This window comes from Terrapene carolina, unplaced genomic scaffold (assembly GCF_002925995.2).
Source record: "Terrapene carolina triunguis isolate 2854851 unplaced genomic scaffold, T_m_triunguis-2.0 Scaffold67, whole genome shotgun sequence".
Taxonomy (NCBI): Eukaryota; Metazoa; Chordata; order Testudines; family Emydidae; genus Terrapene; species Terrapene triunguis.
Window position 1 is genome coordinate 39,601,194 of NW_020664418.1, and position 26,951 is coordinate 39,628,144.

General features: G+C 43.9%; 1 protein-coding gene across 1 annotated transcript in view; it reads right to left on the bottom strand.

The window, feature by feature from the left end:
- AKAP13 (A-kinase anchoring protein 13) overlaps window positions 1-26,951 on the bottom strand; it is a 108,346-nt gene that overhangs the window by 13,260 nt on the left and 68,135 nt on the right. Inside the window, exons 9-21 of the mRNA XM_026648462.2 lie at window positions 21,001-21,068; window positions 18,386-18,452; window positions 16,791-16,926; window positions 15,736-15,848; window positions 14,523-14,669; window positions 13,023-13,273; window positions 11,371-11,496; window positions 11,138-11,255; window positions 9,161-9,409; window positions 5,039-5,115; window positions 3,380-3,561; window positions 3,214-3,296; window positions 572-751 (exon numbers count right to left, since the gene is read on the bottom strand). Coding sequence (XP_026504247.1) covers window positions 572-751; window positions 3,214-3,296; window positions 3,380-3,561; window positions 5,039-5,115; window positions 9,161-9,409; window positions 11,138-11,255; window positions 11,371-11,496; window positions 13,023-13,273; window positions 14,523-14,669; window positions 15,736-15,848; window positions 16,791-16,926; window positions 18,386-18,452; window positions 21,001-21,068 — 1,797 coding nt within the window. The remainder of the gene's footprint in view (window positions 1-571; window positions 752-3,213; window positions 3,297-3,379; window positions 3,562-5,038; window positions 5,116-9,160; window positions 9,410-11,137; window positions 11,256-11,370; window positions 11,497-13,022; window positions 13,274-14,522; window positions 14,670-15,735; window positions 15,849-16,790; window positions 16,927-18,385; window positions 18,453-21,000; window positions 21,069-26,951) is intronic.

Sequence of the window (26,951 nt, forward strand, 5' to 3'; positions counted from 1 at the left end):
ATCTACTTGTGGATTTTCCAAAAGACTCAAGTGCCTCTTGTGGATACCAGACCCATAGACTCTTGCTGTGGTATGGAAGTCCGTTTAGCCTAGCCGTCATATTCCATTATGTGCCAGGAGGGGAGTGTAACCAAAGATAGCCTGGCCCATGTTTCAAACAAAGGACCAGATCCGGGGGTGTAACTGAGTCGCACAGAACACAGACCAGTGTGTGGTGGGCAACGGGATGAAAGTTCATTTTTGCACTGCCCTGACACAGCTCAAACTCTGTGTAGGGTTGGCTCCCCGTACTAGGTTAGCAGCATGAAGACTCCCAGATACTTCTACTGCTTTCTTCTCACCGATCATTATCATCCCCTTCCTTTCCTGAATTTGTGAGCCTTGTCTGTCTCCCATGCTTTACTATCGGGGGATGGGACTTTGTCTTTCCTTATGTTCAATATTATTATTACTGTTTATTCATTATCAGAGAAGGGTCATTCTCCTGAAGGTGGCATTTGAGCACTCATGGATTCAACCCCACACTGTTGTTTTGGACACTGTAATTAATGGGACCGTTTGGTTTGTTTACCCTCGTTTATTGCACTTTTCATAATGGTCTCCCCTTTTTGTGCCTCCTCCGTATTGGACCTGAACAGCACTCTGGAGACCGAGCCATCCTCTTGCATGCTACAGTCCGTGATATCCCGGAAAATCTTCTCCTTTTCCTCCAGCAGCGCTAGGATCTGCTGATCTTTCTGCTGAAGCTGTTCTGTGGGTGACCAGGGGAAAACAAATTTAAAACAGAAAACACTGCGACCCTAAGGAAACCGAATAATCCCTGTGACATGGGCCCCATCATGTGGTAAATCAAAGAATAGCAGGAATTGTGTGCTGCTTACAATCTGAATAGCTACATTTAGGCCTTTCAGTGTTGTCGCTGCCATGTTGGTGCCAGGATACTGGAGTGTATAAGCAGGCTTGGCAGACTTTTATTTTTTTTTTTATAATTTTGATGGATAATATCAACACTTATTTTTAAGCATTTTTTTTTTCAATTTTCATCTATTTAAATGTATACAGTTGCAGGAAATTAGGGCTTTTCCCATTTTTATTGATTTAAATTTTCACTGTTGCAGGAAGTTACCGGGGGGCGGGGGAGCAGTGTCAGACAATAGGGAGTGTCAGAGAATTATTTAATGACAGTAGATGATGAGATTCAAAAAGTTGACGCTTTATAACCATTAAAACACAAATTGTCAACATCACATGTCGAAAATATACAAAGTAAATATCTTCAAATCAAACTCTAAGTTCTCAAGCAGCACTTTCCTTACTTCACCTAGCTGCAGATTTAGATGTTTATTGATGGACAATTTTTTGGGTGTGTGTAGAGTGACATGGACATTTACCAACATTCACCAATAAAAAATGACTCCTTCCAAGCCTAGCTATATGCTCTCACAAGGAGCAGTCCCCATGGAGTCAAACTTTGTTTCTCCAAATGAAGTTGGGAGGCATGAATGTAATGCAGATCGATGAGGTGTCACTCTCACAGATGCATTTGAGACACGCTGGGGGTCATAACCTCATTTCAGACCATCTAGGTTTAGACACAGTGTGACCATATTTACTCTAAGCAGCAAATACCAGAGTCAATCACCAGTAAAAAAATAACACATTCTAAACGGTTTGGGGCTAATGCCCACAATGAAACATTTCCGAACCCCCAGAGAGCTGGGGTTCTCAGCAATATCGCATTTCTAGTACGCAGGCTGCTCAATGCTCAGTTTTCAATATAAATTCATACACACAATGGTGCAAACACTGCAGGATAACAGTCCTAGAGGATCACTGCACTTCCCAGGTGATTGTATTCACTTGGCTTTTGACCTTTTTTTACATCTCAGACCTGAGGGGAAGCTACTTGAGGGTGAAAACATAGGTAGGCACTAGGCACAGTCCTCCTCTTTGTGGTACCAAGGCACTATGCTTCGCACTCATTTCTTTGGCCTCACGTCTACTCGTAGGCAGGAGTAACTTGCCAGCCATGCTGCAGTACTTGCATTAATCCAGGATCGGGCACCCTTGTGCTCTCTGCCCTGCTTGTTGGCTTTTTTACTTCGCATTTAAATACACACCCCTGCACCTGTGCTGCAACTACAGCCAGCAAACAGAATTTCTGCAGCTACGTTGGCCATTTGGTGTCTCAGAAATAAAGTCAGCACAGCAGAGCTCTGTCCCAGAAGGCGCCTGCTTCAAAACGACACATCTCATCCTGGGGACAGTAGTTATCTGTTAGCAGGAAACAGCTATCCTGTGACAATGCTCCCACCTGAATGGCATCTTAGCTTTTACAGTGCAGTAAAGTAACTGTGCTAGCGAGACTTGCAAAGCCACATATTATCTGCTCGACCCATGATGCAGCAGAGGAGACAGTACTGAATAGGTATCTTTCTTCACTCTTTACTCCTCTTTCCACAACCAAAACACCCTTAATGTTGGGTCAATCCCCTAGTGAGGAGGGCTCTCTGAAGAACCAGTGAATGTAGCTCCAAGCCCCGGCTGGTGGAGATTACAGCAGCAGCTCTCTCTGTACATCTAGGGGCTGAGAGACGGGGACCCAAACCCTAATCCTCTCCCAAACATCTTGCCACTCCTAGACCATGCTGGTCTAGCCCACAAAATTCATTTTCTTCACAGCTGAAAGCCGCTGGCACCTGAAAAGAACTAGAACTATTGACTAATAGAGGCAAAAGAGAAGTAGAGTACCTGACATATCAACTATCTGCCTGTGCCTCACATGTACTGCATCAGAGTTATAAGAGCCTTTTCTGAAGGCACCAGTGGAGACCATCACCCCATGGGAAGTCATCTCCCTGTACTGAAGGGCACGTTGTTGTTTCACTTCCGCTGCAGTTCTGTTTTAGTCCCAATGAGGAGGGGAGAACTCATTCTGTCAACTTTCAAGCCCAACTGAAAACTGGGGGCTCTAGATTTGGACCAGAATTTGAAACTTTGGAGATTCAGAGCTTTCCATGGTACTGGCCCCTGGCAGACTTACAACCCACGACAGACTGACTTTCAAACAAGGATTTTAATTGTTTGCAAAGTGCAGGCTTCTATCTTCTGTGAAAAATCATGGTTAAAATCAGGAATGGAAAAGTTTCACAAAACTCAACATTAGGTTACCAAAACTTCACTCGACGATTCTCTGAGCCCCAGCAGCCTTACCTTTTAATTCTCTGGCTTTGGTGTCCAACACTCTCTTTTCCAGTTCTGATTCACTAGGGATTCCTTCATCTTCGTCTTTGTCCCTGCATGAGAGATACACCTCAATTACTACCATGACAAAGCATGTGAGAAACATCTAAACCAAACGAATAGCGTGTTAACTTACATGGTGTTAATTGTGTCCTGAATTATTTGTATCCAGCTATTGCGTTCCTCCTTGGAGCTGGCATGGACTTCTACCATCTCTGGATCTTTCACTACGGTGGTAATTAGGAATAAACCCTTTTCCTCATGGGCCACTTCTCGTACAATCAGTTTCTTCAGAGAGATTACAGTGGATCTCTGGTCCTTCAGATGAGAGAAGATTGGTGAGAAGACAGACAAAAAGCACCAAAGCTTTAGGCTGACAATAAGTGCTCAAAAGCTCCTAATACCTGCAGTCACACCTCCTTCCTACTCATGAGCACCTTTAGCAACTACATGACAAAAGAAGTGCTGGCCTCACCCGACATGTATATTCTGAGAGTAATTTATTTCACTGAGCCCAGAACGCTGGTGTCACCTTTCTCTGACTATTCAGGAAGAACTGCCCTCAGCTGTCCCTGGATACAATTAAAAATTGCCTTTGTGGTTTTCCAGACTCTCCAAGAACTTGCTTTGATCTCACATCCTGCTGTCTGTGCTCTCTATTCCTGGACTCTTTATCCCACATCACCACTTTCGGTATGGCTTGCTGGTCCCTGTTTCACTGTCACTGCCTTTGCTCTCCCTCCCTCGGAACCCTTGCATCACATCCTCTCTTCACATCTCACCAAAATCCTTCCTGTTCTCTGTAGCTTAAAGCCGACTCCCGCTACGGACGTTTGTGTGAGACTGTTGCATCAAGGATTCCACGGAAGATTATGTGCAATGAGCTGTTAGGGTCACTGTAAGATCTCTGTGTAATCTCTCTGTTAGCACTGAAAGCTTCTCTTCCCACCTGTGGCATGCATAGTCCAATGGGCTCATTTGTGGTCTTTACAGAACCACAGGGTTTGGTTTTTTTTGGGAGGGGGTGTGCTTTAGCAGAGGTTTGCCAGCATGACCCTTGTGTGCACCACAGCCAGCTGAAGAGTTAGGAAATGCCCTGCGCTGGCAGCGGGGGGTTTGGAAATGTGGCTCAGTGAATGGGAAGAACAAGAGGAACAGAGAAAGTCTCCTCTTTGAAGCATGTATGAAAGATGCATCCCTGCCAGACCCGTAGCTATTCACTAGTTTGGGGGCACTGGCATTTTTTTTCCCATCAGGTCAGCATGTCTCATCGTCTGTCTCTTTCATCTAGGACTTTCTCTGAAAGCTCCTGTTTTTGTTTACATGAACTGGTCCATGACAAATATATTCCTATAGCATACTGCCTTGTGAGCTTCTCGAACTTTATTGCAGCAGTAGGCTTTTATTCCTGTGCTTTTTGCTTTTTAGATTGATTTATTAGGTCTGTCTTGTCTGCTGGGATTCATTTGTACACAGTTCACATTCTTCCCTCCTAAGTGAGCAGGATTTGCACAGGCTGATGAAGAATAAATGTATCCAATGACAGGCTTATTTTCAGAGCCAATTACCAAATGTTCAAAATCACTGTAGAAATCACCGAGTGGGAGGGGGGAAATTAAGACATGTTTTCAATAGAAAATAATGGAGTCTGCTAAGGAAACAGAACTGTTACATGCAAAGCGACCTGTCCAATAAAAACTAAGGAATGTAGCAGGCAGTGAAATGCTTTCATTGCTAAATTCATACCACGGATCATCTATGTAAAAGAAAGGAAGAGAAAACACCAAAGCCTTACCAATGAGGCAAAGACATACTTCTGGTCCTTTTCCTGAAGAAATATCAGCATATCTGAGAGGAGGACAGCCTGGACCTCTACAACAGAGAAAAAACACCAAGGTTTAACCATCAAATATCTATCTATGTCAATCACTGGTTCTAGTGCCTACCAATACCTTTTATTTAGCAATGCCATGCATTCTAGAGCTCCTGGTGAGCATAAGAGTGATAATTCGGGCTACCCTAAGAAAGTGGATTAGTCTGCTGTTTGGTGTGTTTTGCTTCCTAGTTAGTAGGAACTGTAAGCATTGCAGAGGCAATATACTCAGCCTCTGGAAAGAGAATGGCCTCTATCTCTATAGCGACTCCTCTGGGCAATGTAAAATCACCACTGAAAGGAGTTGGAGGGAATCGTATCTACTCGGTCTTTGCTGGGATGTTCTTTTCCAAACCACAAGCCCTCTGAGAGTCATGGAAGATTGGGGAAGTGGAAGCAAGGGATGTTCACTGAACATACACCCTATCCATTTAGATAATCTATATTTTTATCCTCAAGCAAAATATCTGTTTGGTTTTATTGCTCTCCTCTCATGATTGGTGCAAATTATCTTTTAACAACACTTGTCAGCGGCAATTCCTTCCCCAGGCACTTTAACTTCAGCAGCTAATGTTGACTCTGCCCACAGATGTATATGGCTCTCTCTGAATTCATGAGGAGCCAAACGGGTGTGCCTCAGAGGGGAGAATCTGACTCAAGAAGGAGAAAAGAAAGAAATGCAAAGAGGATGAATATAAAATTCTGAATCAGAGCAAGGATATTTCCCCAAAATACACATGCTACCTTCCAAGTTGCCTCATGATACATCACAAGATTACATAGTAAGTATTGAGTGCGATGCCCCACCCAAGCCCCACCGCACAAAGAGTTTCTGTGTAATACACTACGAGACCTTGTGATATACAGATGAGGTAAACTCAAAAGCTAACTCATCCCCTGCGTAATTCCTTCCAGGCTTTTTGAAGGAACAAGATCCCTTTCAGATCAAATACGAACCAAACTTTTGCCGAAGTCTCAAACCAAACCCAAACCTCTTTAGAGGTTTGTAAAAGTTCAGGTAAGATTTGTTTTACTTTGGTTTGTTTTTATTTCCAGCTGCACTTTCTGCTTTTGGTGCAGAGGAGGAAAGACCAAAATACGTCAAGGAAAGCTATTCCTGTGTTTCTCCTGGCTCCAGTTCCAAATCCCAGAAGTTAGGACAAGCAGGTTCTAAACTTTTGGATGCTTTCCCATCTGGAACTTCTGACTCATCTCAACTGGCTAGCTATTGGCTCTGGTAGTGGGAGCCATTATTTCTATGGGAAATGCATAATATAACCTATGCTAATTGAGAGTTCTCATAAAGTGTAACCCACAGGCCAAATAGGGAGATATCTCTTTAAGAGATCTATTGTGGGTGGGTAGGAATGAGTTGTGTCTGGGTCACAATTAGCTTTCCACACTCAGAAGTTTCTGGAATTGGGTGTGGTAGTTTTGGGTTTGCTCAATAGGTTCCCTGTTGCTGGACTCAGACTTCATGAGGGCAAGTAGTTAGCCTTTTGCAAAGCAGCTGCCCTATGTGCATTCGGTGGGTTGGGACAGGCTGAGCTGAGCAGAAAGCAGGCTGTTTTCCCTAACTCTGAAGCATTTTGCAGCAACTTGGTGGTACTGTTCATCCAGCAGAGAAGCACTGGCAGTGTTAATTATAGAGAGAGGAAAATGGTAGGGGAAACAAATTTCTTTTATTTTAACTGTATACTCTGAATGCTGTTTAATTTTAGCCAAACTGTTTTAGTTTAAATTGTCTCAACCAGTTTGATTCCCCAACTTTTATTTAAATGTGATAACGAGGAAAGAGTCATTTATATTTTGCTATTCTCAGTGCAGTCCAAAATCTGAGAGGGATGAGGTTTAGAGCATGCTTTCAGAAGTCTTAAAAGAGCAACACTCAGATGCAGAAACTACAGAACCCAAACCACCAAAATAGAAAATCAACCTTCTGCTGGTGGCATCTGACTCAGATGATGAAAATGAACATGCGTCAGTCCGCTTTGCTTTGGATCGTTATCAAGCAGAACCCATCATCTGCATGGATGCATGTCCTCTGGAATGGTGGTTGAAGCATGAAGGGACATATGAATCTTTAGCGCATCTGGCACGTAAATATCTTACAACGCCAGATACAATAATGCCATGTGAACTCCTGTTCTCACTTTCAGGTGACATTGTACACAAGAAGCAGGCAGCATTATCTCCTGCAAATTGTAAACAACCTTGTTTGTCTGAGTGACTAGCTGACCAAGAAGTAGGACTGAGCGGACTTGTTGGCTCTAAAGTTTTGCATTGTTTTATTTTTGAATGCAGGTTTTTTTGTACATAATTCTACATTTGTACGTTCAACTTTCATGATAAAGAGATTGCACTACAGGACTTGTATGAAGTGAACTGAAAAATACTATTTTTTTGTTTTTTACAGTGCAACTATTTGTAATCAAAAATAAATATAAAGTGAGCACTATACACTTGGTATTTTGTGTTGTAATTGAAATTATATATTTGAAAATGTAATAAACATCCAAAAATATTTGAAATAAATGGTATTCTATTGTTGTTTAACAGCGCGATTAATCACAATTAATTTTTTTAATCGCTTGACAGCCCTACTAGGAACCTAGAAACCATCTTTAAACTTTCCCTCAGAACAGATCATATCATATATTTGGAATCTAAATTATCCTCCGATGGCACAGACTATGGAGGGATGCACTGGTAAAAATCCTTCTACTTCCATCTCTGCAAACAAGACATTCTTTGGAACATAACATGGTAACTTTCCATGCATCATATCTGTTCTACACACACCAGAGAAAGATGGCCAAACTCCACTGAAGCCCCAAGTACCAAGATTATACGCCTGATATTGGTGGAGAGCGAAAACAAGCCCAACGTTTCTGAAGGGGGTGGAGTACAGCATAGGCAGCTCGCAAGCTTCTGCTTGTGGGTGAGAGAATGACTAACATGATTCCTATCTCAAAGTTCACTTGAAAGATTTCAGGCCCCAGTTCAGCAAAGCAATTAAGCCCAATGCTTTGATGAGTTGGGGGCTAAATGCCTTAACATTTCTTTTACTTACATTAGTGAATGAAAATCAGTTCAAGAGTTCCAGCAACCAGCATGTGGCTCTTTTATGGGGCTTCTGTCCTGCAGAGAGTGGGGGCTCGGGGCTTCAGTCCCCGGGATGCACCTGCTGGGGCTCAGGACTTCTGTCCCAAGGGAGGCGCCTGCTGGGCAGAAGCCCCTAGCGCCACCACCCAGCCACAGGGCAGAAGCCCCGAGCCCCAGCAGGCAGGCCTGGCTCTCGAACTTCTGAAGATTATCGTATGCGGCTCGGAGGGCTAGTAAATTTGGCTACGCCTCGTCTGTAATGTGCATGTAATAGAGAATACAACAGTTGCAGGGACGTTCGGGAAACAGAAAAGCAGTAATGGTTTGGAGCAGCAGCCTCAGAAATTTCTGAGTAAAATAGTGCGGGCCCCCAATGTGGAGACTTACTTCCGTGTAACAGGTAATGCAATGCTGGGTCTGCTGAGCAGCTCTGGGGAACTTCCGAGTAATAGAAATGTCGTGCTGCTCCTGGGCAGCCAAACTGGGAACTGCAATGGTTGCGTTTCACATTCAGTGTGCATATTTCCTAGAGCCAATGGATGGGTATGAAACCGCAGTGTACAAACATGGGATTCACCATCACACCCATCACTTAGCTTGCTGGGCAAAGCTTGGAAGGTAAATAAACAAGCGGCATCAATGGTGAGCAGTAACAGAAATATTTGTGGCAGTAATCTAGGGTGTTACTAGGAGCACAGGGAAGGATTTTTCATGGTTTTTACTTTGACAGCACCTTTCCAGAAACAGAAAAATCAATAAAATAATATGAATAATAAATGGACCAGCGATTTCAGAAGAAACCCTGTGTAAAAGGCAGAGGAACCACCAAGCTAAAGGAAAGGGAATGAAGTCGCAGGTCGCAAGATGGATGAACCCTGCCATCATCTGGAGACAGGAAGGGTACATCCTTTGGGTGCATGATCTGTAGGATTTTCTCACCTTTCAGTCTCCCAGCTGTGTGCTTCAGTGAGACAGGCCCATCTCGGATGAGTTTCCTACGTCTCAAGTCCTCCCTGGCAAACATCTGGCCGCTCTTCATCCTCATGATGGATTTGCTGTCCGTCCGGGTGTAGATCTCAGTAAGACGTGTTTTCTTTTCATAGTTGCTGACTTTGCTATTGACCGCAGCAATCACATCTTTAACCAGGTTTAGTGACTGGGTCAAGTCTTGATGTTCCACTTCGTTTTCTTAAGGAGTGAGAGAGAGACTTCAATTTCAGTTCACCCTTACTGTGAGTATGCAGAACCTAACTTCTTACTTCTCCCCTTTCCCTTACCACTGAGTCATCAAACGCTACAGCACATGGATGCGCTATTTTTAACTGTCTTCCCAAGACAAGTTTCATTTAGAAGACATGAAAAGTTTGTCACAAACCTTAAATAGACACCTATACAGTAAAGGGGAACCATAGGAAATATACTCTGCATGAGCTATGGCAAACTAGGACAACGTAAATAAGAACCCCATTTTCAGCCTCTGCCAAGTGCATGGCTACCTGACTGCATATATAAAAATGGGCATGCATCCATTATGCATGTGCATACAGCTGTTTATGCGAGCAAATCAGGTGCAGCCATTTTTGAATACCAGATTCTATTCGGAACACTCAGTAAAGTTGCAATAAAAGTTTTAAGGGTCTGGATTAATGATCCACCCTCGTAGTGGCAAAATTCTCATCTCTTTGGGTCTTGATGAAGTGACACATTTGTGAAATAAATTCTTTCACACTCCAGAGACCCTCACTCACACTTCTATAAACCACGCCAATGGGACAGACGACTATGTATAAGGAGGATAATGGCCAACAAGATTGTCCCTTCTGAACATAAATTTATTTTATAAGAAACAAACACAATATCTGAAAACTTTTGAAAGGTATGAATTACAGAACATTAATGATTATAAAGACACAGTGGTCAGTCTCTGCCATTCCTTGGCTAATCTACGTCAGCTGATGTATCTGTAGGATGCACACCCGCTGATAAAAAGCATTACATATACATCACTCTCCAGAGGATTTTGTAGGTGAAATCATACAAAAAACACCTCTGGAGTTTACTCCATCTTAAATGGAGTGGCACAGATAAACCACACCTCATCCTCACCTAATAAAAGGCTTCCAGAGAGATTAAACAGAGTGCACTAGCAGATAGCAGGTGAGATTAAACTGTAAACTGAGCCTTTTTGCTCTCTAAGTGAGAGACTGAGAGAAACCAGGAACATCGCAAGCATGTGCTATGCAGACTACTCCCACATGTTTCTACCATCATAACCCCTGATCTCCTCAGGTGTTAAGATTCCGTGGCCACTCCTGATGGGTTGATCATGCAGAATCAGAAAGGTGCTTGTGTGACACAGAGAAATACCCTAGAGAGTTGATTGAGGACTTATCACCCGTAACCACTTGATCACAAATCACCCATATAGACTCATATTCGAGGCCAAGTTCTTTGAATACAGTATTTAAAAGTATGGTAATGTAGGATTCCTGGGATGGAAGAAAGGTTCAAAGGGAGAGTGTCAATCCTCTTGGAGATCTGAGAATCTTATTCTTCCTTATTTTGCCATCCCCTTCTCCAAGGCCCTGTATCGCAGCCACTATCCAAAGTGGACAAGACAGGAGTCTATGCATGTTGCTCCATAATTAGCTAGAGATTGCTGTAATGATGAGCATACCAAGGCACTTCACTTCTACAGAGGCTGTGTGCTGTATCTTTGCAACACTCTCAGGCCTGTCTAGCCTGAGGTTTGAAACCCTGATGAAGGAAATGAAACCCAGGTCTCTAATTACAGCAGTGCTGGGCACTAAACACTGGGCTGGCTGGCTGATTTTGAGTTGGGCAGTTTTACTGGGAAAGGTCCTGGAGAAAGATACAGAGGAAACAAACGTGGTTAGGAAAAGAAACAGGCTCTACCTTTGGTATACTGTAATATTCTTTGTAATATCACGGGATACTTTGTGATCCTTTGAGTTACTAGTAAGATGCACTCAGGAATCCCCAGGCGCCTCACCACCGTGCTGCTCATTTTTTTCTAAAAAGACAAGACATAAATTAAAATGCTGCCGATGGAGCGTTCGCCAAGACATGCCAACGTGCAGTGTGCACACGCTGCGGGGGTCAGCAACAAATCCCCCACCAGTTCCTACCTTGATGAATGCCTGAAACCGCTTCTCTTTTGACTGCAGGTCTTTGAAATAATTTACAGCCTCGTTGTGGTGCCCGCAGAATTTGCCGTAAGTTTTCTTCATTCTCTCCCCATTCTCACCAGAAAACTGCAAGACATGAACAAACTTATAGCCCCCACACTGAGTTCTTGGGATCAATCACTTGGCATCACGCACCGTCTGTTATTGAAAAGGACGGCTACACTGTCAGTATAAATCTAGCCCAAAGTGTAGCTTTTAAAAAACTAAATCTATGGAATTTTCAGAATGGAGACTAGGCACTGTATAAACCCAGAGTGAGAGACCCTACCACAAAGAGCTGGCACTCCAAAGAGACAAGATGGAGAAAGGGGGGGTGGGGGGAGAGAAGAACCACAGAGGTGTGAAGCGGCTTGCCCCGAGTCACAGAGCAAATCTGCAGCAGACCCAGGAAATGGAATCCAGGTTCCCTGCTTCCAAGCTTAGTGCAATAAACTACAGACTGTACTGTAACCAGCGCTGATGCTTTTCTGCCCATGTGGCATAAACAAACAAAGCAGGCATCAAACCTGACATCAAGCCTTTCACCTGAAAAGCTCAAAGCCCTTTACAAAGATGCACAATTATTGTCATCTCTATTGTATAAGTAGGGAAGCGGAGGCACAAAGGAGATGTCTACGCAGCAAAGAAAAACCCACGGCTGGCCTGTGCCAGCCGACTCTGACTTGCGGTGCTGTTCCATTGCTGTGTTGACTTCCAGGCTCGGGCTGGAACCTGAGCTCTGGGGCCCTCCCATCCCATTGGGCTTGGGCTGGAGCCCAGAAGTCTACACAGCAATGAATCAGCCCCGCAGCCTGAGCCCCACAAGCCGGAGTCGGCTGGCACGGGCCAGACACGGGTTTTTCTTTGCTGGGTAGACATACCCAAAGAGGTGATGCGACTCACCTTAGGCCACCAGTAAGACAGCATAAGGGCAGGTCTATACTACAGAACTACTTCAGTATAAATAACTACACCTCTACCTCGATATAACACGACCCGATTGGCCTGCTAAACCCAGGGCTGTGAGTTCAATCCTTGAGGGGGCCACTTAGGGATCTGGGGCAAAAATCTGCCTGGGGATTGGTCCTGCTTTGAGCAGGGGGTTGGACTAGATGACCTCCTGAGGTCCCTTCCAACCCTGATATTCTATGATATAACAAAAATTCGGATATAACACAGTAAAGCAGCACTCCGGGGGGGCGGGGCTGCACACTCTGGTAGATCAAAGCAAGTTTGATATAACACGGTATCACCTATAACACTGTAAGATTTTTTGGCTCCCGAGGACAGCGTTCTATCGGGGTAGAGGTGTGTGTCGCTCAGGGGTGTGAAAAATCCATACCGACCTAAGCACTGGTGTAGTCAGTGCTACGTCAGTGGGAGGGCGTCTCCTGCTGATGTAGCTACCGCCTCTTGCTCAGGTGGATTAACTACACTGACAGCAGAGAGCTCTCCCGTCAGTGTAGAGCATCTTCATTAAAGTGCTAAAGCACAGCAGCTGCACCAACGCAGCCTTTTAAGTGTAGACCTGCCCTAAGAGAGAGAATTGTAATTCAGGAGTTCCTGGCTTGCAGTCTTGTGCTCAGAGCACGCAGGGGTGTCTCACCACTCACCTGATTCACCAGGATGTCTCCTATCCTCTTGATAACAAAGTTCTTTTCACTTTTTTCCACCAAGGACTCTTTCTTCCTCTCCAGAATGCGCTGGAAGAACTGGTTGTGGATGTTCAGCAAGTCATCCAGGCAAGGAAAGACCTTTTCCACCATTTGCTGTTCAAACTGCAACTCCTGCATCATCCCCCTGCTGTACACATCACTCATGATCTTCAGAGTGCGGACGTGATGCATCTCTGTCTGCATCAGCTCTGCATGAGACAAGGACAGGTCCAACACAGGAAGCACATGAGAATTTTTACTATCTTCTAGGACGAGGCGCTGTATCAACCCAGAGTACTTGGCACTGCTAAGCCAAGGAAAGGCACTTACCAGATCTAGCTGGTTAGAAGGGCTCATAGAAGCTAACAATGTAATGAAGTGCTATGGGGTCATAATTCCCCATTCTGATGTGTGTGTTACTTGCACTAGTGTTACTGGGATTTATACATGTGAACTCAGGGGAAAACAGCCTGTAATACATTAAATGCAACACTTTGGGCTTCCCAATACCATTGGTATATACCAGTTTCATTCTTTTTTTGCCTCTTAATAGTTACTAATTAGATTATCAATGTGAAAACATTTTTTCTTTTCAAAGTGCGTGGTAGGGCATAGCTTGGGGGTGGATCAGCCCTCCCCATACTCTGTTTATATGAACAAGTGCTCGCTCTCATTACTGCTAGAACACCGGCCCCCAAACTGTGGGACCTGTCCCTCTAGGGAGGGCACGGAGGAACGTTCGAGAGGGGTAGACCATGAAGTGGGGCCTGGGCCAGCCCCACACAGGGGAGGAGGGAGTGCAACCCCACCCTGCTCTGGCCCCAGCTCTCAGCCCCAGCCCCAGCCCCTGGACCGGCTGCGGCTCTGCTCCCGGTCCCAGCCCAGCTGCGGCTCTGCTCCCAGCCACAGACCTGGCCCCAGCCTCGGCACCTGGCTCCCAACCGCAGCTGGGGGGGAGGAGGGCAGAGGGCAAGGGGGGCGGGGGGGGGGTGAGGTAAAAAGTTTGAGGACCATTATGCTAGAATTTGAACACTGCAGACAGATGATAATACCAAAACACCATGTTGCTCCTCTCAATATAGTTATTTTTTTGTGTAGCAAAAGAGGACTCTTATATCAAGGGGGAGAAGATGCTAATACAAGTAATTGACTACTCTGTACTCATGAGTAACTGTGTATAAAGGTCATCACCAGACAAACCAGGAGTTGCAATTTGTTTGGATGGTTCAAGGTAAGTGAAATCCAGAATTCCAAAGCTTACTAAGATGGCATTGGAGGTCTTCATTTCCAGTAAACACCAAGAGTGAAATTCTGGCCCCAGTGAAGTCAATGGCAAACTCCCTTTGACTTAAAGTTTCCAAATCAGTCACAAACTAAAAAATATGAACAGACCATCCAAACCTAGAGGTTTCTACGAACTAAATTAGATCACTTCTCTTTAACCAATAAACATCTCACCATATATGACATCTTGCCGTTTGACGATATCCTTCTTTTGCTGCCGCAAAAACTTGCTGTCCACTACTTGACTCCAGGATTCTGCCTCCAGCTGCTTGGAGTCCATCTCAAAGTCCCCCATGAGCTGTCCTTCATTCATGTCTGCACCTGCATAAAAGCAGCATAAACAGATATCTGGTCCCATTTGAAATTCCCATTGCCTAGTCTACAGATTTAGGCTTTGTTCTGAATGCCACAATCATATCCACTCTCCTTTACTGACATGGAAACAATTATGTCGAATTTTACTGAGTAAGTAAGAAACAACGCAAACTACTTTTATAGGTTACTTGCTAAAGTCCACAATTATCATGTATACTGAACTCTTGTTTACAAGTCAAGCAAGAACCAGTTATCTACCATGTAATTGCATGGTAATTAATATGCAATTTACCCTCCTTTGTTTACTTCAGTAAATTAACAGAACCGTTAAGGAGCGTGTTGTGAAATCTGTATTTTCAAGCTTAGAAAGCAATAATCGATGTGCCCGGAACTGAAGATTATGTACATTTTAGAAAGAAATTGTTCATTTGTTGCCTGGACACGTGAGAATTCCTGGCAATTTGGAAATTTCTCTGTCATCATGTCCTCTGTTCAGTTCCTAATGAATTAAAACCATGTTGTACTTTTCAGGCCAACGTCGGCTAAGATATAAAACATTTAAGGACTAGTTATACCCTAGAGCACTCCTTGCTTAAAAAATAACTTCATTTTTTGGTTTGATGTACATTGGATTCGTAAATTTAACTGAAAAAAAATTAAACTATATTTTGAACCCGCCAATATGAAAAAAGTAAAATATATAGGGATATGTAGATGTACAAATAGATTGGAAGAACAGACAAAGCATGAAAGATGGGGAGGAAGGTGTACCTCTGAGCTATAAACACCGCCCACATAACTCAAATGTAAATGAAATGCTTCATATATTTTCCCCTCCACTCAGAATATGCTAAAATGCTCTAGCCTATAAAGAAATTACTATATGGGGCCTTGCTTTTTTGTCTCTCTTTATACTTTCTCTTATGTAAATAAGCTTCAATCTTCCAGCAAAGAAAACAAATCTGATATCAAAACACTTCTAAAGGATTTAGTGTTTCTAAAAATCAATGTTGAGACCATCCATTTGCTGGGGATGCATCTATGTTTGTACAAATACATTGGGATCTCTTACCCTCATCAGTTAGCGACTCCGTGGATTCATTCACTCGGCTGATTTTATGTAAAGAGTCTGTTGACTGTGACAGGAATTTCCAAGTCTGTATTATGCTTTCATCATTACCAACTCTGCAGAAAAAAGGAAATGCAGAACCCCATTCAGGACTCCAAAACTCAAAATCAATCACTTTTTAAAGTACATAAAACAAATATAATTTTAAATAAAACTGAAAGCTGCACTAAATGTTGCCAATTATGCACAGGTATATGTGTTGTGTGCGCATGTATTTATATACTTTATATATAGTGCTAATAACTACAAATTAGGGCTCAACAAACGGGATCATCTACATTTCTAACTGAAATAATCATTTCCCTAAAACCTGAAGTGAATATTTGAGGTCTGAAAGAGTTTGGTAAACTTAATTTAATTACTTTTCATTTTTGCATTGCCATTCCAATGCCTTATTTTCAAGGTACTGTTTTTCCAGCTCAGCTAATGCTGAGGAATATTGGAAATCTTTCAAGAGTCTGTACATGCAAAGTTCTAGCTGAATGAAATTCATATAACATTTGGATAAGCAGTTAATCTTGTGGATGTTTTTCTAAGCTGAGCCTTTTGATAATTTTCCCCTTCACAGCTCTGCAAACACACATCCAACAGGGTTTTCTAAAATCACTGGTGTTAGGGAAAATGGAAGAGAGAATTAATGATCATGGAATGATCTTTATGTATAGCAGCACTCCACGTGTGTATGTAATTATTTTATACATAAAGACAAAACGCATGATGATGTGTGATGGTATGGAGCTTTTAGCAGCTTGAGTTCTGAATGGCTGCATTACATGCAAACTGTTGAAAATTTTAATTCCCAACACACAGGAAATTTGAAGTTATAGTTCCCACAGCAACTGCATCTTGACCCTTTCCTCAGACAGTATATAGTATTTGTCTTTCTGCATATGTGGTGATAGAATATATGTGACACACCCATAAATGTAATTCCTAATGAAATGTGGGGAATAATGTAGGTTGCTTACACTATGCATACTGTACACACACAGGCTTACCCTGCAATGTTCTGTATTGAGACGCTTTTTGAAAGTGTTGTGGTCTGCTGTGATCTCCTGTTATTGAATATTGAGGTTACTGTGTTTTCATCAGGGGCAAGTATTGCAGACCGAGGGCGCTCCTTAGGTTGTGAGGCTAGAAGAGAAATGCCAAATATCTGATAAGAAACACCATCCAAACTCCTTGCTAAACTCATTATGATGACTCGACCAAGCAAGGTTCTAACAATCCACTTCCTCTTTGCTTAGAAATAATCAGGGGCAGATCTTCAGCTGGTATCAATTGTTATAGCTCCATTGAAATCTAGCCTCATTCTCTGTCTTTACTGGTTTATTAACACAGGGCCCATTCCTGAAATCCCTGCTCAGGACATAATTTTCATGCACTTGAGTAGTTCTGCCTGAGTAAGACTTCAGAAGTAGTCCCCAGGTAAGTCTGGAGCCTACACTGAACAACGTAATTTATATTTGTTTGACCTATCTGGGCAGTTCCAAACTCTTAAGACACAGTATTCTTATGTATAAATAACTTCTACGGCAATATAGGAAAAAACGAACAAGGTAAATGATCAGTCATCATCTTCTGTGAGACTGTTCAATTGTTCGCTTGTGTTCCTGTGCAGGGAAGTGGTGAGCAGAGCACCAGACGGAACACTGGGCTTTCCTGGTGGGGGAAGGAAAGATCTTTGACCCCTCACTGTACTGCCTGCTGGAAGGGAGGGTTGGGTGGAATACTCTCATGGGAAGCTGAGCAGAACTTTATTACAAAATGACTGAAACAGTCACTTACAGCAACTCGTCTTGGTGCTCTTATCACCTCCTTTGAGCTCTTCCAACCCTCGATTTGCCCTGACCCCTCTTAGGACTGAGTTTCTGACTATCCATCAGTTCACACAATGCAGAGAGAAAGACCCTCCAGTTATGTAGAAGGGCTTGGTCATCTCTCCGCATCATCACTAGCCCCTGCATCTCACTCTCTCTTTTTTCTTTCCCTGGTCAGCCTTCCTGTTTCCCACAGTGGTGCTGCTGGTCCATCTGACAAGAGCAGCTCACTGAAATGGCCCAGTTTGGAATTACCCCTTCCATTTTAACTTCCCCGTTGAACAAAACACTCAGTTCAATGTTGTTTTAAACATTCTCCCAGTTTATGAATAACCCAGGTAACACCTCTGATGTCTTCTTTCCAGCTGAGAGTTCACTCACTCCAGGAGAATTCTCAGCTGGCCAGCTACAGCCAAATTCTAGCTCCATTGCATTGTGTAACCAACAGAAAAGAACTGGATCATTAAAAATACTGTCTCCAATACGGAAAACATGGCCTCTTTCTTCCATAGCTTGTATCTGCATAAGCTTATATGGGTACCACAGAACTGGGCCAACCATTTGCACAACATGAGCAATGCCTCTAAAATCCCAAACGTTGCTTATCACACAGGATATAATCACTTTACTTCTGCATCCTAAAATGTTTTATCTTTCATCGTATTGAAATGGATAACAGTTGAACACGATGGTAAAAGATTATACTGAATACAATGAAAAATAGCAACTTTTAGGGAGCTACACCAGAAAAGAGGGAAGGGAAGGCTTCTTACTCTTGTTTCTCATAATTACTGTGGGTAACGAAGAGGTATCGTGTGCCTGAAGCATCCCTTTTTGTATCTGAAAGAAAAAGAGAGAGGTTTAATTTTTCCCGCCCAACATAAATAAAGGGTTGTGTATATCCACAGACACCTTATTTTAATCACGCAGTAACACCATTCCAAGTTCCCTCAGAACAGCTTAGATCCCAGATACAGTGCCCTGGGTATCTACAAGCAGCATTATCTTCAGCATGGTGATACAGTCCAAGCCATCACAAGGTATGCAATCAAATATGGAGAAATATTTTCAATAAGAAGTAAAATAGGGAGACAATAATCCTGATATAGTTCTGATATTGCTAGATAGCTAAGTGTATTAAAGCCAAAAGGATCACTGAGGGAACAGTATACATAATTGTAGTGGCTAGCTGTTAAATGTAGCAATGTGCTCAGCACGGTGAACACAGTCCTTGCCTCCAACAGCTTATGATTTAAAGACAGGAGCGAAAGCCTTGAACAAGAAGAGCACGGTGGCTTGGCGAACCAGGATGAGAAGGGGGCTCCCCGCACATGGGACAACCATGAATTCCAATCAGAGGCGCTCATCTATATTAACATACAAAAACTGCCTTGAAAGAATATTAAAGTTGCGAAGTCTAGCACTTAAAAGTTAAAAAAATGCCAAAATTAAGGTTGCCCATGTGACCTTAATTTGGCTCCATGGTGCACATGCATTATGTTGTAATCTAGTTACAGGAACAGATGCTATTGTTTCTATAGGATCCATGCCTCATTCAGTGCACAGGACGGATAGTGCTCACAGGCTGGGGAGCTATTCTATATTTCATTGCAACCTTATCCCAATCTCCCTGCTCACCGTACCCACCGCACCCAGGCCCGGCTCCTCTCCCTGCTGCCAGGGGAGTGTGGAGGGCGCAGAAGAGAGTATCTTCCTACTCTGGGTTCCTGTGCCCATGGCCACAGCGGCCCCTGGTACCAGGAGGAGCAATAGCAGGGGAAATCCAGTGCAGCCCTGGGCTGCAGCGTGCTCAGTTGCTCGGTGGGGATGGTACATGCTCACTCCGGTCACATGGAGATGCACAGGAGAAGAGGTGCTCCATTAACGAACTGCTATAGTATCTGTTTTATCCTCATTGATCAATGCGTGGCTCCACTATTCAAACCCTACTCTGTATAGAGAAGCATTGATCTCCCGATGGCCTTTTCAATGTAGCACCTGAGTGTTTCACAAATGTTCATTAGTTGATCTTCACACACCCCATGAGGTAAGGTATTGTTACTCCCAGTAGTGTAGTCAAGGGTAAATATGGGCAAACTCTTCTGATTTGGGGAATATGGAGTGTAGGTTAGAGTAGTTTACTCAATTCTTCTTCTTTTTTACTGTTTTACTGATGGGAAACTAAGGCACGGAAGCAGTAATGTCAAAGTGTCCACTAATTGTGGGTGTCTGATTTGAGATGCCTGTAGCCTGATTCTTCGGAGAACATAGCACTATATCTCTTCAGAACAGAGCTCCCACTGACTTCAGTTGTACTTCTGCAAATCAGACCTCAAGATCTCAAGTTAGGCACCAAGAAAGGGAAGGACACAGGGGTCACGTTAGAAAAGTTTGGTTTAAGTGACTTGTCTAGCATCACAAAGGAACTCTGTGGCAGAGGCAGGGTGGCATTCGAATGACTAAACAACAAGACTATCCTTCCTCTTCCTGCAATCCACAGCCTCATTCACTACACACCTTCCAAGTTCTACAACAAATGAGGCAGGAGTCCTACCTACAGCTGCCACACTAACCACACAAGCTTGATTCATTTCCTGAGCACTGTCCAGTCTCTGCACTGAATGAAGCAGGGGTCCTGTGGATCATGTAAAGACTGTATCATTATGCATATGCACAAGAGGGCAAGTTAAGTTTGCAGAGGGCAAACCTTAATTCTGGTATTTACTAACTTTTGACTGCTTGACTTTTCAACCATAATGTTCTTATACTGTAGGCTTTTTTTGTATGTAATATCCTAGTGGTTTTTTTTAATCATACCTAGAAAACAAATTATATATTGTGGAACCATATTGATCTCTCTCTCTCTCTCTCTCTCTATATATATATATATAAAAATATATAAAATCAGTAGCACTGCTGGAGTCTTTAGATCCACAGCACAGACCTGTCACTTAGGCTCACATGGTAACTCACAGCAGTAGTAGGTTGGCATCCTTTATATGGGACAGTCACTAGAGGGAGATGAGCAACCTCCTTCCCCTCCCCTGTGCTCAGCTCCGTGTCTCAGTCCTTGTTTCCCCCTTCCTCCACCACTTGTCCCCATCCCTGCCTTCCCCTGGCTCTAAACAAACTGAACTGCATTTTACAAAACTTAGAATATGATTTTTTGCTATTCACATCAGGCAAGGGAAGCAGAATTAATCTACAATTTGGGCGAGTATCATAAATTTCAGGAGAGTTTAGGAAAATGATCCCCCATAACACGGGATTCTGACATTATGCCCAGCAGACTGGAAATTTCATTCCTGCACATGTTGCAAAAGATGTCTGTATGCTAAAACACTTCAAAATAAATGTCATGTTCAGCAGACGACATGAAACCTCTCACCTTCATTTTGACTTTTGCACAGGATGCGAGACTCTCCTTACAGCCTTTGTGAACAATTGCATTGCAGTCTGTAAAGTGAGAAAACACACACACAAAAAGTCAGGTCAGAAGAAGTTTGCCTTTTGATTTCCTCTTACATTTCTATGCGAGACCGTGGGGTAATTAGGGATTTTCACTTCCACTCAAACTAGAAGAGCAGCTCTAGATATTGCCAAATGTGCTGCCTTCCATGATAATTAGGCCATATAATGATTATTAACAAGATTTCCCCACAGATTTCAATTGATTGGGAGTTCTGCTTAAAAATCAATGGCATACTATGCCTCAAAATACACAAAGATGCTTGTTATTCTTTAGATGAAAAATAAGGGGGTGAATAGGAGCCACTGAACAACTAGGGACATGATTGAAGATTTATAACTTTACAGGCAGGCAGAAGTAGGGGTTGATTATAACAGCAAAAGATTCTCCTTAAACACAAATATCTTCTTAATTAGAGCAAGAATGACAGGAAACCAGATGCAGGAAAGGAACAGGGAAAAAAATATTGCACAATGTGAAAAAGGATCACTCCTTTATATTTATATCTTCCATCACTCTGCAGAGACGCCAAAGAAGGTAACAGGAATGAGAGTCGGGATACTGGGTTTGAGATTTAGACTCTTGTCCACCTAGACTGAACTCATCAGTTTATTTCATATAGGCCACTGATACGTTCCAAGGGTAACAACTCTCAACTCACTACTTAATATCAACCTGGCTTGCACATGACCCAGCGACCTGGAGGTGAAAAAGCTCCACATCCCAGTCCTAATGCCCTGAGTCAGCCAATCACTCAGTGCATCAGATTTTGTCCTAATCATCCTGGAGATAAGCTGTCCATTAAGGCTGGGCTCTATAAAAGGGGGCACAGGGAGTTACAGGTCCATCACACACTGATTTATAATGGGATTTTGGTTACTAACTCCTTGAAAATCCCCAGCCTAAAAACATTCATATGAAATTCAATATAACTAGATCCAGCAAATATACCTGGTCACTTTTGTCTATTCAGGGAAATCCATTTTAAATATTTAGTTTGCAAAATATATTTAAAAGGCTTCTAATAAAGCCAGAAATAGCAAACTCCCTGAACGAACAAACAAAAATCCGCAAATCATCATTAAATTCAGAGATATGTGTCTGCTAAATGAAAGGATGTGCATGAATGTTGAATGCATCTCTGAGAGCGGTAATGGGCGTTAGGGTTTATGCTCTTTTGTTAACTTGCCACAATTTCCTGTACAAATGAAAGAGAAAGACAAAAACCTGCCATGCTGTATAAAAACATTAAGACTATCATAGCTCGGATCAAGGGAAAAAATGCAACGGACCTAGAGAACTTTCTGTCTTTTTCTTGCCTCAGAAACCCTTTCCTTCCTGTTTGATACAACACCCCATTTTCCTTGCTCATGGTTGTAGTAACATATCCTATGATCCTCACAGCCACAGGAGAACTGGTCAAGAATCCCTAATCTTGCTGCTCAGTGATGCTCTTGAATTGAGTGAAGTGATGCCCCTGGGGGAGTTGAGACTTGCCCTGGCCTGACCCAGGCTGTAAGCATTGCCATCACAGCAATCCCGCTAGGCTACCAGGACATGCAAAGTCAGAACTCGTCTGAGGTTGAACACACGTAAGGTTTCCTGCACATACTCTAGTTAGGAGGTTGGGAAGTCTCTTACAAGGCTAGTGCCACTTCTGTTTTATATACTGTCTAGTGAGAAAATGCTTTTACAATGAGTTGCCATCACCTTAGTGCAGCGGTGGGCAAACTTTTTGGCCCCAGGGCCACATCGGGGTTGCAAAACTGTATGGAGGGCCGAGTAGGGAAGGCTATGCCTCCCCAAACAGCCTGGTCCCCGCCCGTCCCCTGCCTGCCCCCCTCAGAACCCCCGACCCATCTAACCCCCCCTGCTCCCTGTCCCCTGACTGACCCAACTCCATCCACACCCCCGCCCCCTGACAGGCCCCCCGGGACGCCCACGCTTATCCAACCCCCCCGTTTCCCATCCCCTGACCGCCCCACCCCGAACCTCGGCCCCATCCAACCTCCTCGCTCCCTGTCCTCTGACTGCCCCCCGAGACCCTCTGCCCCTTACCCAACCCCCCCGCCCTGGCCCCCTTACCATGCCGCTCAGAGCAGCATGTCTGGCAGCCGCGCCGCTCGGCCGGAGCATGCCACGCTGCCCTGCAGGAGCTCGCAGCCCCGCCGCCCAGAGCACTGCCCGTGCGGTGGCATGGCTGCAGGGGAGGGGAGACAGCATGGGCGGGGCCAGGGGGCTAGCCTCCCCGGCCAGGAGCTCAGGGCGGGGAAGGACGGTCCAGCCCGTAGTTTGCCCACTTCTGCCTTAGTGGCTAGCATGTCTCCATGACTGACAAAGCAGGAGAGACCCAAGTAAGTAAAAAGCTAGAAATATTATAGTCCAATTATTTGAGTTAAAAGTACTAATAGCCCCACCCCACTTTAGGTAATCCCCCTGGCCCCTCCAACCCTGTACACATCTCACAAATGAAGCGCTTAGAAATTACAATAACAAAAACCTTTTATGAGAGGCAAGAATCTCTAAATCTGATTCCCTTGGCATTTCTGAAGGTGGGGTAGGATTGGATTCCCTTGAGTCAAACCTGCCCCTCCAATTCTGATTCTGGGCCTAGCTCTGATGGAGCTAAAAATCTCTCAAAAACAGATAATACTGTGATTTTCCCACCACATATGATGGCAGAAAAGTCTCACGAATTCTCAAATGATTAGATTTCTAATAAGATAATAATAAGCATAAGATTTCTGCTGTCCTGGAACGGACATCCTGTCAGAACAGCTTGAGAGATTTCAGTGCCGTCAAATTCAAACTCAAGCCCTGATTTGGCCTTGAACCTGTATTTCAAACCCTAGCCTAAACCAAATCCAGACTCAAATGTCACTTCCTCAGCTGATCTCTACAATAAAAACCCAAGCACTTAGGACAAGATAGGAGCTGGGAGCTGGCCAGGCAGCAGTTATTAATTCACTTTAACTGGTGCAAACGTCACTGGATGCTTTTATATGGAAATTCTAGACCAGCAACAAGTTTCAGCCATGCAGGGAGATTCTTCAGCTCCCCTCACCCCCCAATTACAAAACCATTAATAATTACAGAAGGGAAAATTTCTGCTTTGCCCTAGCTGGTATTTTACATTAAAAAAAGAAATGAAAGGGAAAAAAAGGCCAGAATTATTCAAAAACTGACCTTTAGAAACATCTATAATGTCTCCAATTTTTTTTTTTTTTAGAAAAAGTTAATTTTTTCCAATATGTTTGGAGCAGTCAGCTGGAAAAATAATCTGAATAGTTCACAGGCACATTGGCTTACAATAGGCCAAAGCTCTGTAGATGTTTTTTTAAAAAGTCTACTCTCTTAAGAACTACCACAGTAAATACTGGCCATTAGTGCAGAAAAGTAGTGGAATGTGAAGCAAGGAGTGCTATATGAACAACAGAACTCTGGACCATTGCTGTTGAATATTAGTCATTTTAAAAGGGAGTCAGTAGACTATCATCATCACAATCAGGAACTGGTTTAATTTGTGAGACATGGGAACTGGCTGGTGTCCTCTGATATAACGCAGGCTGGAATACATGCGTGGCAATCATCCCCAACTGAAATATGAATCTAGTATTCCTTCTGTGCACAAACCAAAGGGCTCCATTAACAGAAGAGGAACAAAATGATGGAGGAAAGCCACAAAAAACAGCCAAATGATCCTAGTAAAAATTCAGACAGCAACAGTTTTACACAGAATATATGGAAGTGAAAATATGTGACATAATCAAGAAGTTGAATCTCTGCTTTATGTGCAAAACTCAACACAACTTTAACTATAAACTTGCTACTGGCACCTCCATAATGACAACTTGCTTTTGGTTTCACAAAAACACACTTTGCTGCTTGGCTTGAAAGTTTCACACACTGATGTGCTGCATCCCATTTCCCAAAACAATACACTTCCTCTCTTTGGAAAGAGTTGTGCAAGTTGCAAAATGAAGCAAGTACTGCAAACCAACAAGGCCCCTGAAGCCCGTGTGTCTTTAATCTGACACAAAAATCCCTGAAAGAATATTTGATTCTTAGGCTTCATCTGGCCTCCTGAATATTCCATGTGTTCTACAGCGAGCTAACGTACACTGTACATTACTTTAATTTTGACAGAAGCTGTTGGCTACACCTACACTACACATTACCAGTGGCGGCATGTCATGTATATGTAGCTACACAGGCTGCATCCACACTGTGGGGGTGTAGCTACACACGTCAATGAAAGGTTTTGGTGGGGAGAGGCAGTGGGGACGGGTGAGCCCTTGCCAGATGGCCTTTCCGCGTGCAAGGGGAATGCTCCTGCAGCGGGGAGCTGGTGGAACCTTTCCCCCCTGCCAGAGCCTTTCCCATTCTGCAGTAGGAAGCTACCCAAGCTTTTCTCCACTACCTCTGCCGCCAGAGCCTTCCCTTGCTGGGGGAATCTATTCCTGCGGCAGGGAAGGCACCAGAAGTGGGACACTGCTCTTTTTTAGCAGTGTAGACAAGGAGGCATGAGGTTGGCGGGTAGAGAGCATATAGGGTACATATTCGCATACATACCCACACCCTTCAGACATGTCTTTACTTGCCTATGCCATGCTTTGCCAGCTTTAATGCTATTTATTTATACCTGTGCTAGGGGAGTTATGTGGGATGTACCCCAGATGCTGCCAAAAAAGTATGCAGTGTAGATGTAGCTTAAGGCTATATCGACAGTATGCTACAGTGCGCCGTGTGCCACTGTATAGACTATGGTGGGTGTGAATAGCTGTACGCCCTCTAATGCTGCACTATAACACCCCCGGGAGGATACTGCGGGCATAAATTATAAGTCCTGTTTGAAGAGAACTATGTTAACACGAACTAGGAATCTTAGATCATGCCTGCAGCATCCACACGAGGAAGTAACAACGCAGCACTTTGGCCCACACTGCTATTCGCACCCCATAGTCCAACTTGTTGGGCAGTGCAGACAAGCCCTAAGTCAAGTAGGGCTGGATTACTTACACCCATCGAAGCAAAAAATAAAAACACAATCACACAAAACTTAACACAGACCAGTCTTCGTACAATTGTGCTGCTGTCTTTTCTCCTTCAGGAAGCTCCAAAGTTGCCTCTGAATCTAGAGATACAACTAGTTATTGTTCCCTTCCCTCCCCGCAACATTTTTAGACGCTGGTCATCTATTGCAGTTGAGTGTCCTTGTGCTGCCTGCCAAATGGGTGAATGCTGCAGTCTGCATCCTCTAGGAGAACAGGCCACTCACAGCTTCCTATTTTGCAGTAGTTTGGGGCCAGAGCCTCTCTCCCAATGGAAAGGCAGCACATGCTGAACAGTTCTCAGATCAGCAGCCAAGCACCAGATTGAGAGCCAGTGGACTCTGCTTCTGACCAGGAGAGGTACTTATAAATACTTTGTATTGTTTCTAAACATGAGGATAGAAATTATCACTGATTCAATAGCAAATGATCAACAGCACAGGGCAGCTTTCTAAATATCCTGCAGTTTTGAACTGTAAACTGAAGGAGTGACTGTTTTGGTCTCTGCTGAACTAAGTCTGACAACCTTACTGAATTCACATGGTGGATTGTAATGTGAAGAACATTCTGCTTAGGGGCTAGAACAGGGGTCGGCAACGTTTGGCAGGCGGCTCGTCAGGGTAAGCACCCTAGCGGGCCGGGCCAGTTTTATTTACCTGCTGACGCGGCAGGTTCGGCCGATCGCGGCCCCCACTGGCTGCGGTTCGCCGTTCCGGGCCAATGGGGGCTGTGGGAAGCCGCGGCCAGCACATCCCTCACCCACGCCGCTTCCTGCCGCCCCCATTGGCCCAGGACAGCGAACCGCGGCCAGTGGGGGCC